Source organism: Neohortaea acidophila (genome assembly GCF_010093505.1).
Source record: "Neohortaea acidophila strain CBS 113389 unplaced genomic scaffold BDY17scaffold_7, whole genome shotgun sequence".
Taxonomy (NCBI): Eukaryota; Fungi; Ascomycota; class Dothideomycetes; order Mycosphaerellales; family Teratosphaeriaceae; genus Neohortaea; species Neohortaea acidophila.
Genome location: NW_022985516.1, coordinates 259187 through 272785, shown reverse-complemented (window position 1 = coordinate 272785; position 13599 = coordinate 259187). Strand labels below are relative to the sequence as shown.

The window sequence follows — 13599 nt, the reverse complement described above, 5'->3', positions numbered from 1 at the left end:
CGCGCATTGCGGGGAAAGGGTCGTGTTGGATCCGACTTCGGTGGCAAGTTGCATTGTATTTCCCCATCACTCTCTCATCCTACCCTTTCCCTCAATCTTCACATTACCATCAAACAAACCATCTACACCTCTCCAAAGGAACCTCATCCCAATCTACCCCCAAAATTCGCGCATCTGCATCGCCCACAATGGCCCCAATGGCGACCACCGAGCCTTCCAAGGCACACAGCAAGACCACCTTCACCTCCAGCACCCTGGCCAAGGAAAGCAACGAAAACAAGGCCTCGGGCGCCATGGGACGGACCAAGGACGGCCGTCCGCTAAAGATTCGCACCTACCCCAAGTTCGACAGCCTGGAAGAGGAGCGCCTGTATCGCAAGCAGCATCTCGCCGCCGCCTACCGCGTCTTCGCCGACCGCGGCTTCGACGAGGGTGTCGCCGGCCACATCTCCGTGCGCGACCCCATCCTCACCGACCACTTCTGGCTCAACCCACTGTCGAAGCACTTCAATCAGATCTGCGTGTCCGATCTCATCCTCGTGGACGAAGATGGCAACGTCGTCATCGGCGACGAACCCATCAACGGAGCCGCCTTCGCCATCCACAGTGAGATTCACAAGGCTCGACCCGACGCCAACGCCGCCTGTCATGCGCACAGTGTGCACGGCAAGGCCTTTTCAGCCTTTGGCCGAGAACTGGACATGGTGAGTCTGGCTCCTCTTCCCTACCCGTGCGTGCTTCGACTTACAAATGCCGCAGATGACGCAAGATAGTCTCCGATTCTACAAATCTCACTCCGTAAGTGGCAGGGACAGCAAAGAAGCAGGCGTGAAGCTCCAATCCCACTGACTTTGCGTGCCTAGGTCTACCCGCAGTTTGGCGGCGTTGTGTTTGATCCCGAGGAGGGCCGGAGGATTGCGCAGCATTTGGGAGACGGCAAGGCCATCATCCTGCAAAACCACGGCCTGCTGACGGTCGGCGAGACGGTCGATGAGGCGGCATTCTGGTTCATCTCGATGGACAGGACATGGTGCGTCATCATTAACGGACGGGGTGAGGGATGCTGCTAACCACGTCTGCAACAGTCACGCGCAACTCCTCGCCGATGCGGCGGAGAACGGCAGCGGGCACAAGAAGACCGTCATCCCCGATGCTGAGGCCGAGTTTTCTTATCAACAAGTCGGCACCCCCGCGAAGGGATGGTTGCATTTCCAACCGTGAGTTCAACGCACCTTTGTCGAAGGCGCGGAACAGGACGTGGCTGATCGTTCCTTCCCAAATTACAGACACTACGACGATATCCTCGCACGCTCGAATGGTTCCTTCTTGAAGTGAGTAGGTCTACATATAACTGTGTGCATAGACAGCATGTGGTGGAGATGGATGAGCCGTGAGGATGGCGCATCGTTAGCACACTCAGCGCAATGCCATTTGTTTGCTGCAATCCAAGTGTATATGTCGTGGCACCCTGTCGCATAACGGCATTCAAGGCTTTCTATGCGCTCGTCGCTCGTCGTCGAAGCATATATCATGAGAGCGTGCTTCGTTCGGGCTCGCCGAAGATAGGCTGCTTGGCTGAGGAGATGACGTACCGAGTGATCTGAGCGACGAGTCGGGAGGACTCCATGGGTGAGAGGCGTGAGATCGACGTATTTGCGCGACGTGGAGTGGACAGAGGTTCATGCGCTCTCGGGTACTACTCCACATGCATGAACCAAGTTGAAGTCATCGAGCTCATCGTTATTCCTTCAAGTTGCTCCTTCCCGTATTGTGTCGTTGCACGTGAAGAGAGACGAGGAAGGAACGGAACAGTTAGCCTTCCGGCGCCCGCGAAAAAGCCTGGCGTCTCCCGCTCCGCAACGAGCGGACACGCGACCGGCGGCGCTTGCCTTGCACCCACGCCACCCTTTCAATTCCACTCCACCCACTCCCTCCACGCCCTCCGCCTTGCATCCCCTCTCCCACACTCCGATTGCGTCACTTAGCCTTTGCGGCCAGCGTCAAACACCCGCGACACCACACCCGCGCAAACGACCGCGCCTCCAATCACCCCGACCCGCCCACTCATCCTCCGAACCAACCCTCCGCATCCCCCCCCCATCGCCGCCGCGCGCGCAACACCATCCCCGTGCGACCACCTTCCACGCCAAGCGCCGCCCCATCGCCGGAGCGCACCCCCATACCTAATATCGCCACACGCCTAGCCACCACCGACTTCTCCTCTCCGATAGCGCGCTCACCAATCCCATGCGATGCGCTGACGCGGCTTGGAGCAGTGCGCGCCGTCACCTCTCCCCTCCTCCCCCCACCGCGGCTTCCGCGAGAGGCGCCTAGGTGACGAGGATGCCGCCCGCTGCTCATGCCGCCTCCCACTCCGCCTCTGCCTCTGCCACCGCCACCGCCACGGCCACCGCGGCACCCTCGAGCAATCCCGATCGCAAACGCGTCAAGGTCTATGAGCTCAAGGATAATGACTGGTTCGACCGCGGCACCGGCTTCTGCACCGGCCAGATGCTCACCCCTCCCCCCTCCGCCCCCGACACCCCCGATGCGCGCATCGTGGTGGTCAGCGAGGACGATGCCAACCGCACCCTCCTCGAGACGCGCATCTTCAAGGACGAGAGCTACCAGAAACAGCAGGACACGCTGATTGTGTGGACGGAGCAGAATGGAGTGGACATGGCGCTGAGCTTTCAAGAGGCCGAGGCGTGCGCGAGCATATGGGAATTTGTCCACGAGATTCAGCAGAAGTTGACCCACTTGTCGGGCCCGGAAGATGGACTGTCAGACGACCTGCTCGACCCCATGCACTCCATCACCCTTCCCGACCCCCAACTTGGTCAGCTGGACGAGCTGGAGGCGGCGATTCGAAGCGCATCCACCTCTCCAGCCTCACGCGATTCGCTGGCAAAGTTTGTTATGCATCCCGACCAGAATTTCATCCTCCGCCTGGCCCCCTTGGTCACCCGCGCGGAGGAGTTGGAGTCAACGCCGGACCTGCACCGCCTATGCACCATCATGAAGCACCTGATTCTGCTCAATGACACCGCTATCATCGAGTTCATTGTGACAGACCAGGCCATCATGGGGGTCGTAGGCGCTCTAGAGTGTAAGTCTTGACATGCGGTCGTTGCTGAGCCTGGGTCAGACAAAGCTAACATCTTGTAGACGACCCGGACTTTCCATCCCATCGCGCAAATCACCGGCAATGGCTGGCTGATGCCTCGAAATTCAAAGAAGTCGTGCCAATCCAGGACGCCGAGGTGCGAAAGAAAATCCACTGGACATATCGCCTCCTCTACCTCAAAGACGTCGTCCTCGCCCGAATCCTAGACGACCCGACCTTCTCCGTCCTCAACAGCCTGATCTTCTATCATCAAGTGGACATTGTCAACCATCTGCAGAGCAATCAGCAATTCTTGAAAGACTTGTTCGACATCTTTGCGCCGTCGATCGAAGACAGGGCAGAGAAGAAGAAGGAGGGCGTGCTGTTTATCCAGAACTGCTGTGCCGTGAGCAAGACCATTCAAGCACAGACCCGAGCGCAACTCTACCAGAACTTCATCCAGCATGGGCTCTTTGCCGTCATCACATTTGCCCTGAATCACTCCGATGCGGCGGTCCGAGTGGCTGGGACGGACATTCTCGTGGCGTTGATCGACCACGACCCGCACATGGTGCGCGCGCATATCCACGCTGCACAGGAAAAGAGGGCAGCGCCTCTCATGGAAATGTTGATAGAGCTTCTGCTCATCGAGAGCGACCTGGGAGTCAAGAGCCAGATGGCCGAGGCGATCAAGAGCCTGCTAGACCCCAACATGAACCAGTTCGGAATCGATATGATGAACCGCGGCGTTGTCGGAGTGAACGCGGAGCTCATGGCAAGACAAAAAGGAGCTGGCCCGGGGCAGCACCCCGGCGCTTCGCAAATCACCACCTTCATCGACAACTTCTACGAAACCTCTGCCAAACGACTCTTCGCCCCCCTCAAAGCACTCCAAGACCGCGCGAGCATGACCAATCTCAACGTTCAGGAAACCTCACTCTACACCCACCTCGTCGAGCTTCTGTGCGTCTTCGTGCACAAGCACAGCTTCAAGAGCAAGCTGTTTATACTTTCGGAGAATCTGCACTCTCGCGTGGCGCAACTCCTCAGCTGCCCGCAGAAGTACATGAAACTGACGGCGCTCAAATGGTTCCGCACCTGCATCGCGCTGCAAGATGAATTCCACAATCGCCAGATGATCCAAAACGCTCTGTTCGAGCCCATCCTCGTCATGCTGGAAGAGACTGGCGGAAGAGACAGTCTCGTCAACTCGGCATGTCTGGAATTCTTCGATTACATCAAGCGAGAGAGCGTGAAACAACTCATCGTGCACCTCGTGGACAACTACCGCGAAAGAATGATGCGCATCGCCTACGTGGACATCTTCCAGGAGCTGGTGCTAAAGTACGAGCAGCTGGTCAACGGCTTCCCCATTCTCAAGGGGCAAGACGACAGCTTCGACACGCAGGAGGGCTCCACGCCGCAGAGAATGCTGATTAATGGTCGCCAGGCTTTCGCGGGTCTCAAAGACATGGACGGAGACGAGGAAGCGTATTTCGACACGGAAGACGACGTGGACGAGGACGACGACGGCGATGCTGCGCTGCCGATGCTCAGCGGGGGTGGCAGGCAAGGTATTCTTGTGAACGGCGCCTCGCCTCTGCGGCCTTTGGTCAGTTACGACGCGGACGACGAGGACGAAAACGAGGTAGCAGACGTCGAAGGTATGGACATTCTGGCCTCCAGCCCCGAGCCACACTTCCGGGAAAAGAAGTCCAGCAGCAGCAGCGACGATCCCGCCTCCGCAGACCCGATGGACGAAGATGTCGCGACCACCGTGGCGTCGGGCGGAGCCGACGACGATGAACCCCGAGGCCGCAGCCGAACTGCCGCCGCGCTCGAAGCGCAAACCTCCCCGCCCGATTCCATTCCTATGAAGCGCCGACGAGCCGAGGAGGACGAAGACGAGCTAGGCAAGATGATGGGCGGCATTAAGCGCCGTACTTCGTCGGCCAGCACGCGGAGTCAGCACTCCCTGCCCGACAGTCCGTTGAGCGGTGGTGGTAGTGGCATGAATCTGCGTAGTAGCAGCAGCAGCAACAACAATAACAACAACCACTCCCGAGACGAGCACGCGCGAGAGAACGGCGGACATGCACAGCAGCAGCAGCAGGCCTCTCCAACCCACGGACATGGCAACTCGCACATGCTCAGGCGCAAAGGCAGTCTGAAAGTAAAGAACGAGTCCGCGGGCAAATTCGCCATCAAGCCGATATCGCTTGCTTCCGCGGCGGCGACGAAAGGACAAACCCATAATGCAGCGGGCAAGCACCGAGGTGAAGATCAGACGGGCGATGCTGAAGAGGTGCGCGAGGGGGGAGATGAAGACCCTGGAGGCGGGGCTGGAGGTTAGGTGAGCGAGCATGGCTAAGGTGATTGTTTTTTGGTCATTGGCCGGACTGGACTGAGCGAGCGTGCTTGTCCTGCGTGGCGATGGCGAAGACGAGCTCGTGTGGTTTTTACGATGGCGAGCGGTGAGATAGCATAGGTACAGTGTCAGTATCGATACCATGGCATCGCATCATGCATCCATCAATACTGAACATGAGAATGTACTATTTTCCCTTTGAAAATTCTGTCGGAATAGGCTGATTGAAGATCTACTCTGCTCAAACCGTAGATATAACCTGCGCTTCGGCTGTCTTCGTTTTCCAATCAACCTTTAGGACTGTTGGATTCTCTAGTAATAGACGTGTCGTGTCAATGAGCGACCGTCCAATCTCTCTCTCTCTCCCTCCCTTCAATGGGGATTCATCGGCCTTGCGCCTCTTATTGTACGCAACGGCGTCGGCGACCATCCTATCATTTCGACCAAGAAACGATATCCAGCCCGGCATCGTCCCTCCTTCGATGATGCCAGATACTCGGACACTTTTGGCCGTTCTTTTGGCCGTGTAGACAGACGTACGAAGCATCGGAGCTGGCGTGAAGGTATGCAGCGACCCAGCTCAATCCTATCGAGCCTTGGTGAACCGTCCATGCCGCTGCTCCTCCTTCAGAGAATCCGATTGGCTGGGCAAAGGTCCTCGTCGCCTTATACCAGCAGCACTATTATCAGTAGCGAAACCGGGGAAGCCATTCGGCGGTGGCGGGAAGCCGGGCGGTGGTTGGAAGCCCGGTGGGAGAGGAGGCAAAGTCATTCCCGGGGGTAGTGGGGGGAGGCCGGGAGGTGCGCCAGGTAGTTGGGGTAGTTGGAGCTGCCCGCTGGCCATTTGCATGATTTTGCTGAGGTCCATGCCGTTGGGTGGGGGTGGCGGGAAGGCCATGCCGGGCATGGGGAACGGAGGGTTGGCGCCGGGGAAGTTGAAGAGATCGAGCGGCTGGGCGCCACCGGTGCTTGTGCCGTCTGGGAAAGGAGGTCTGCCTGCGAGACCTGGAAGGCCGGGCAACAACGCCTGCTTGCCCGGCATTTGCTGGTCGACGAGTGCGTCGAATTCGTCCTCGGCTTGCGCTTCTTCCTCTTCTCGCAGTCTCTGCGCTTCTGCTTTGCGCCAGGTCCCTTGTGCTTCTGCTGCGTTCTGGCCGATGTGCCATCGGTCATTGATGTATGTGGTGTCGCCTGGGCGCGGCCGGGTCCAGAATCGAGTGACTTTGTCGTTCGAGCCGGTCGCGAGGATATGGCCGAGTGGATGCCAGTCCATGCTCCAGATGGAGTATTCGTGGGCAAAGGGGGTTTTGTGTGCGGGATAGAGGGACTGAGCGGGCGCGTCGGAGGGATTCTGCGCATCGTAGGGCGGAAGCGTTGCTGCGGTGCCTTGCGGGGGGTTTTGTTCGTCTAGCAAATAGTGGCACATGGCTCCATCGCCGCCGCCTGTCGTCAGAAGTGATGAGTGGATGGGATGCCAGACAATCGAGCTGATCTCCTTCTCATGCCCTTTGAGCAGGAACACATCACGCATCATGCGAATGTCGAAGACACGGGCGGTCGAGTCTCGAGCGCAAGATGCAAGTAGGACGCCATTGGTCGGCTCAAACTTGGTCATGGCTACCGTATTCTTGTGCCCGTGTAGTGTGGTTAGACATCTCCCAGTGCGAGGATCCCACAGCTTGACCTGGTGGTCCTTTGAGCCGGAGACAAGCAGGCCCTTGGACGGATGCCAGTCCACGCACTTGACATCCCATGAGTGACCAGCAAGGACTGACTGCTCGGCACTAGTCGCGAAATCGAAGATTTTAAGGGTCGTATCGTCAGATGCGGTGACGAACTTGGCATCTGTGGGGGAGAAGGCAATGTCGCGCACGGGATCCTCATGCGCCTGGATGGACTTGACATTGTTGAAGTTGGTCTGCCAGTACTTCACCACGCCTTCCTGATCGGCGGAGAGCAGCCAGTCGTCGTTGTGTGCGTAGATTACCGCTCGAACGGCGGAGTCGTGGGCCTGCATGATGGTCTCGAAGTTGAAGCCCGTGCCGTTCCAGAGAGTGAATTCGCCGCTGGTAGAGGCGGTAAGCAATCGCCGGCCGTCGGGGGTCCATTTGACGACATTCACAGGATGCCTGACTTTGTTGAGGGAGGAGTGCAGATGGCGGGCGGGGATGGAGTCTGCAGGTCTGCCCTTTCGCGCGGCCGGGGGTAGCATGTCGGTGACATAGCTGGCCATGGGGCGTTCCGTTTCAAAGTGACGCGATTCGTGTGCCTTGGACCTCCGAGCATGTAGCCAGTGGACGTAGGTGGTGCCGATGTCTGTAGCGTTGCGTCGGTTCGGCCGGCCTCTGCTCCGGCCAGAGTCGGCGCCGCCATGCTCGCCAGCATTTTCCATGGCGCCTGTGTTGTGTGGTGTTGGATGATGGTAAGCCCGAGTCAGATCAGTCGGCCCATGCTGGACTGTGTTATTGTGTGTCGAGCAATCCGCGGTGTGCAAAGGCCAGACGGTGTCCTGGCAACCTGGATGGGTGGCACGCCATGAAGTGAAGCGCGTGAAGTCGATGTTCAGACGGCAGGCTTATGTAATCCACCGCATGGACCACTGCTCAAGCTCTCGAGGTACTTACATGGCTGCCAGCTTCAACCATCGAAATACACCTTATCTTGACAACCCACGGAATGTGATTCACTGATGCAAACGAGATGCACCTACATTCGTGTTTGATTTGACTGTCACCTGAAACCAACTCCGTCCCGTGCTACTCTAATCTTTTCCTTCCAGTAAACACGGCCGCTTGACTGACATAGTGCCAGCCGGCCTCCACCTCGGCCGACGATTTCTTAGCCCACTCGTCAATGCCGCCCGGCGCAATCTTTGTAACCAGCTCATCCTTCCCTGGGACCATCCCGAGTACGAGGTGAATACTCATGGCAGCCCATCCCTTTCTTAGCGTGCCCCCATCATCCATTCGGTCAACGACAAACCCGTCGCAGGCGACCTGCTGCAAATTCCCGTACTGCGGGTCGGCCATGAGGTCGTCGAGCTTCACGTAGCCTTGACTGAGGGCAAGCGGAATGTCGCCGGGCATGAGGGCTTGGGTGAAGTTGGACATGTGTTTGTGTTGCGGCAGTGGCCGCCATGCAGGCGGTTGCGAAGCCAGAGAGGCTTGCGCTGCGCCGAAGGGAGCGACGGGACGCATTGGACGTCGCACGGCCCGCGCTCGATCGTCTTCCATCCACTGTAGCCAGCCGCCCGGCTTCAAGAGGGTGGTTATATTGCGGAGCACTGGGCCCCAGTCGTCGGTGCTCATCGCGGCCTGAAGCAAACGCACGTGAACGACGTCAAAGTATCCGATCCAACGTGCGTCAAAGGGCTTCTTGACGTCGGCAAGGTGTAGAGTGACATTCGCAGGCAAAGCTGGCGGTGCGGGGAACATAGTGTCGGAGATGTCGAAGCCGTGGCATTCTACAGTGGGCTTTGCAGCGGCGACTTCACGGAGCCAGATGGCGGTGCCAGTGGCGAGGTCGGCAATGCGAGCCCCGGCGGGCAGGGGAGGGAGATCGGGGTGGAGGTAGTAGCCCTGGCAGGCGAGGATGTAGCCGTGTTGGAGCTCGAGACGTTCCGCCTCGCTGGTCCCGCGGGGGATGAAGTATGGGTCGGCGGAGTCAGTCATGATGGGCAGAGACAGGGCGGTGGATGGAAGGGTTGTTTGGGGCAAAGAGGAGGACTTAGAGAAGGACGATGAGAGGATTCGGGGACGAGGGTTGCTTGTCCTTATAGCTCGCAACGTTAACACAAAGGATTATTCATGGGCCCCGCCATACCGAATGGTTGCATGATCTGCGTAATACAAGCTAGGTTTGTAAGTATCACCTCAGCGCCGCGGGCAACGGCCAGGATGGCTAGGTCGAGTGACATGAACGCGGAACAGAGGCGGGCAACCAGGCAGAGGGCAGATGGAGAGCACGTTGATGGAAGAAATAGGCAGTGGAGTGTGGGAACGTGGAGGAGTGGTGTGGAACCTGGAGTGAGGAGGCTACCTTATGGAGGAGAGGCATGCCGCGCCAAAGTCGTGGGACGGGTTTACCTAAGCACGCCGAATTTCGACCTGCCCCACGTGAACGAAATGGCAATTACACTTCCTCTTCCTCGCCCATCCACCATCTCCCGCCAGTACCAACGACCACTTACTGGAGGCTGGCAACCGGGGTCAATGATAGCCAGTGGTCGTGGGAGACTCCAACAGTACACGGACCATCATGGCCGCCTCCATGAAAACGCTGTCTGCCCTGCTCCAGCGCAGCGACATCGAGGACCACCAACAAGTCCTCCAAGCTAGCGATGCCGCCCTCAAAGAAAACAAAGCCGATCTCAACACCCAGCACATTAAAGCAATTGCTTTGTTGAAGCTCGACCGCTACGAAGATGCCGTCAAGGTGCTCGAAGCGGGCGCGGGGAATTTGAAAGACGAGGCTCGGTTGGAATATGCCTATGCATTGTACAAGTCGGGAAACGCGGCGAAGGCGGCAGAAGTGGCTCAGCAGGGCGCTGATAGAGGATGCAAACATGTCGAAGCCCAGTCACGCTACAGAGCGGAGGACTTCCAGCGAGCGTTCGACCTATACGCCGAGCTGGCGTCGGATCTGCGGGAAGATGCCGACCTGGATCTACGCATCAACTCGGCCGCCGTGGATGCCCAGCGGACGTGGGACGGATCTGACGACCTGGCGGTAACGAGGAAAGCGGGTCGGCAGGACTTGGACGTTTTCGAGACGGCATACAACGCTGCTTGTGGAAGTATCGCCCGAGGCGAGCTGTTGCAGGCAGAGGTGTTGTTGAAGAGAGCGCACAATCTCTGCAACGCCCTGGAGGACATGACGGACGACGAGAAGGAAGCGGAAATGCTGCCTATTATCGTTCAACAAGCCTATGTCTTGGCCAAGCTGGGGAGATTCGAAGAAGCCGAACGGCTTTCACAGAGCATCGATGTCAAAAGCATTCCCGACTCAAGCACTCAGCGAATTGCACGCGTCAACAGAGCGGCGTCGCGGCCGAGTTCGTCGAATCCCTTTGAGACGCAACGTCTTATCTCGGGGAACGTCAACCCTTCAGCCACAGACCGTCCTTTTGAATTTCAAGCATCCATCCTGCATCAGAATCGGTACGCTGTGGATTCGCAATCCGTCAAATTTGACGGAGCAGTGGAATCGACAAACGCATCGATTGCCAAGCAACCTGCTCCTACTCTCGACCCACACACCAACAGCCTTGCAGTGGTCAACGCGGCGGCGCGGGCAAGGAACACCACCGGCAAAGAAGCGCTCAAGCACATTCTGCCGCATCTTCAGAAACGACCGAACGATGTCGGATTGATTCTTACCATCGTCCAATTGTACATCCTCACAGGCAATTCCAGCTCGGCCATCACTCTGCTCGAAGGCTTCCTCAGCCGTGTGGAGCAGGCTGGCACCACCGCTGATCTCGACGTACTCTTTGCGCCGGGTTTAGTCGGCGCCATGGTCGGCCTGTACCATAGGGAGCACCGCAAGAGCCATATACAGCACGAGTTTGCCAAAGCAGCGACACATTGGAGGCGAAAGTCGAAAACGTACTCGGCCGGCGTCACGAATCTGCTTAAAGCTGCTGGAAGCGTTCTACTGGAATCAGAGGATCCGGAACATGGCAAGCTAGCAGCCGACATCTTCACCGCCCTACATGACCAGGATCCCGCCGATCGCTATACGACCGCCGGCCTCTTGGCTGCAGCTCCAACCACCTCCTCATCATCCCAAACTTCATCTCTGACACCCATCTCCACCTTGACCGCAGGCATCGACGTCGCCGCGCTCGAAAACCACGGCATCGCCACCCCATCGACCGGCGCACAAGTGGCCGCACGTAAGCGACCCGCTCCCGACACTTCCAAGACCGCCAAAGCTGCCAAGAAGATCCGCAAATCCCGTCTCCCGAAAGACTACGATCCGAAGAAGACGCCGGATCCAGAGCGATGGTTGCCGCTCCGTGATCGCAGTTCCTACCGGCCCCCGAAGGGCGGGAAGAAGGGCAAGGCGCGGTTGAATGCTTTGAGTCAGGGTGCTGCGCCTAGTGGGGATGGGAGCGATGCGAGTCGACCTGGTACGCCGGGGGGAGAGGTGGTGAAGGCGAAGCAGACGGGTGGAGGGGGCGGGAAGAAGAAGAAGGCTAAAGGCCGGTGATGAGCTACAGATTCTTGCATGTATCGCTGTGCATGTATGTACAGGCCGATTTGTTGTGGAAGCATATTTCGGCCTAATGCCGAGTGCGTGGGTCATCATGTCACACGTGTCTCTGTACAACGTCTACACATCATCCAACACGGGTATCAATGGCCAGAGTAGATTACCAAGCAGTGATGTCTTCCACCTCCGCCTCCCCAAATGTACTCGCCTTCACCTCCTTGCCTGCCGCGTCCGCATCCTCCGCCTTCGGCGGCCAATTCACAGGCTCCCGCGCCATAATATCGCCCAGCTCCCTGTCCAAGAACTCCAAAATAAACCCATTGACCTGTCGAAACTCCAACAAAAACGCATCATGCCCGTCGGCAGATTCGATGACCTTCAACTCGCTATTCGGAATGCCGGCCGCGAGCTCCTGCTGCTCGGCGAACGTGAAGAGGCCATCGGACTTGATGCCCAGAATGAGGGTGGGCTGTTCGATGAGCGCCAGCGCGGCGCTCACGTCTTCCTGGCTCGGGTAGCCGGAGGTGTCGGTGCGGTTGCGCGTCACGTCGTGCGTGTCGAGCTTGCGCGTGATGGCGATGTAGCAGTTTGCGTCGAAGCGCTTGATGAACTTGTCGCCCTGGTAGCGCAGGTAGGATTGCGCGGAGTAGTAGGTGGTGATTTTGCGTTTGGGCTGTTGCTGTTGCTGTTGGGCGGTGGTGTCGACGGGGAGGTCTTTGGCGCCGTTGAATTGCGGGTCGCGGACTGTGGTGATGGCGCCGTCGATGGAGGAGCGGCCGAAGCGCGGGGAGCCGGCGTTTTTGTGGCCTTCGTTGTGGATGGCGAAGTGTGCGTTTTCGGGCGTGTGTGGGCGCGCGGGGGCGTTGATGGTTTGCTTTTTGGATAGGTCGGGGATGTTGCGGCCGAACTTCGTCTCGAAAGAGTCGCGGCTGCGGTAGGTGAGCATGGCTTGCATGCGTGCTGCTCCGAGTCCGGTGGCCGGGGGGTCGTCGTAGGCGTAATATCCATCTTCGTATTTGGGATCGCTGTAGATAGCCTGGCGCTGCGCTTCCCCCCAGCTGATGCCCCATGCGCTGTATCTTGCTGAGCATGCGATGGGAATGACGGTCCGGACGTAGTCTTTGCCAAAATACGCAAATTCCAGCACCAACATCCCGCCCATCGAGCCGCCGATGACAGTAGCCACCTGTCGCACCCCCAAGTCGTCAAGGATCAGCTTGGTAATCCGCACATCGTCTCGACAGGTTGTCAACGGAAACTCCGGGCCGTACTGCTCATTTTCCGGATTCCCGTCCCTCGCGGTGACGGGACTGACGCTCCCATACGGACTGCCCGGACTGTTGACGCATACGACGTAGAAGCGCGACATGTCGAATGCCTTTCGCGGGCTCTTGTCGTCTCCCGGGCCGCCCAGCAGCGGACCCCACCAATCATTCACATCTGCGCTGCCAGTCAGGGCGTGGAAGATGACCATGGCATTGTCGCGTTGCGGCGACAGGGTGCCATATGTCTTGTATGCGACGGGGAAGTCCTGCAGCACGACGCCGGACTCGAGCTCGAAGGAGGGGACGATGGCGATTTCTTGGTCGGGGATTAGCTGCGCGAAGGGGTTCTCGGGCTGTTCTTTCGGAGAGATTCTCCCTGTGAGGTGTTAGAGATGGGCGCGTTGCATTTGGGGATGTGAGGAGGCTCACGGTACTTGTGGCCGTTGCCATTGGCCTGCCGTAAGGGAGGCTCGACGCTTTCTCCTGACATGGCGCCAAATGCACCGCACGATCAGGCGTGCAGAAGGACTGGATGCTGGAAGATGTGTAGTCTCAAGATTACTCACAATGGGAGCTGTCACTCTCACGGACGAGCTCGGGGGAAGTTCGGAGACCTCGGCATGTCCAGAGTATGGGTGTCGGGC

At 58.4% G+C, this 13599-nt stretch overlaps 6 protein-coding genes across 6 annotated transcripts; 3 read left to right on the top strand and 3 right to left on the bottom strand.

Moving 5' to 3' along the window:
- Nucleotides 1-197: 197 nt before the first annotated feature.
- Nucleotides 198-1335, top strand: BDY17DRAFT_252363 (class II aldolase/adducin N-terminal; the record flags this gene model as incomplete). Its single annotated transcript, XM_033731250.1, has 5 exons — nucleotides 198-704; nucleotides 760-798; nucleotides 864-1030; nucleotides 1086-1217; nucleotides 1287-1335. The coding sequence occupies 5 exons, from the start codon at nucleotides 198-200 to the stop codon at nucleotides 1333-1335; spliced, it is 894 nt and encodes a 297-aa protein (XP_033588267.1).
- A 1008-nt stretch (nucleotides 1336-2343) lies between these two features.
- BDY17DRAFT_253386 (component of IIS longevity pathway SMK-1-domain-containing protein) lies at nucleotides 2344-5459 on the top strand (the record flags this gene model as incomplete). Its single annotated transcript, XM_033731333.1, has 2 exons — nucleotides 2344-3109; nucleotides 3169-5459. 2 exons carry the CDS (start codon nucleotides 2344-2346, stop codon nucleotides 5457-5459), a joined length of 3057 nt encoding a protein of 1018 aa, XP_033588266.1.
- A 205-nt stretch (nucleotides 5460-5664) lies between these two features.
- BDY17DRAFT_299472 (WD40-repeat-containing domain protein) lies at nucleotides 5665-8015 on the bottom strand. Its single transcript, XM_033733919.1, has one exon. The coding sequence runs from the start codon at nucleotides 7864-7866 to the stop codon at nucleotides 6061-6063; it is 1806 nt and encodes a 601-aa protein (XP_033588265.1). The 5' UTR covers nucleotides 7867-8015; the 3' UTR covers nucleotides 5665-6060.
- A 71-nt stretch (nucleotides 8016-8086) lies between these two features.
- Nucleotides 8087-9488, bottom strand: BDY17DRAFT_299471 (S-adenosyl-L-methionine-dependent methyltransferase). The gene has a single exon (XM_033733918.1). It carries the CDS (start codon nucleotides 9143-9145, stop codon nucleotides 8231-8233), a length of 915 nt encoding a protein of 304 aa, XP_033588264.1. The 5' UTR covers nucleotides 9146-9488; the 3' UTR covers nucleotides 8087-8230.
- A 255-nt stretch (nucleotides 9489-9743) lies between these two features.
- BDY17DRAFT_252876 (uncharacterized protein) lies at nucleotides 9744-11687 on the top strand (the record flags this gene model as incomplete). Its single annotated transcript, XM_033731295.1, has 1 exon — nucleotides 9744-11687. The coding sequence occupies one exon, from the start codon at nucleotides 9744-9746 to the stop codon at nucleotides 11685-11687; it is 1944 nt and encodes a 647-aa protein (XP_033588263.1).
- A 27-nt stretch (nucleotides 11688-11714) lies between these two features.
- On the bottom strand, nucleotides 11715-13599 carry BDY17DRAFT_169307 (Alpha/Beta hydrolase protein). The gene is made up of 2 exons (XM_033729796.1): nucleotides 13390-13599; nucleotides 11715-13331 (listed from the first exon to the last, which is right to left on the bottom strand). Exons 1-2 carry the CDS (start codon nucleotides 13403-13405, stop codon nucleotides 11851-11853), a joined length of 1497 nt encoding a protein of 498 aa, XP_033588262.1. The 5' UTR covers nucleotides 13406-13599; the 3' UTR covers nucleotides 11715-11850.

What these genes read in the sequence shown, in the direction of transcription:
- BDY17DRAFT_299472 (XM_033733919.1), bottom strand. Translation starts at nt 7,866, where the DNA reads ATGGAAAATGCTGGCGAGCATGGCGGCGCCGACTCTGGCCGGAGCAGA.
- BDY17DRAFT_299471 (XM_033733918.1), bottom strand. Translation starts at nt 9,145, where the DNA reads ATGACTGACTCCGCCGACCCATACTTCATCCCCCGCGGGACCAGCGAG.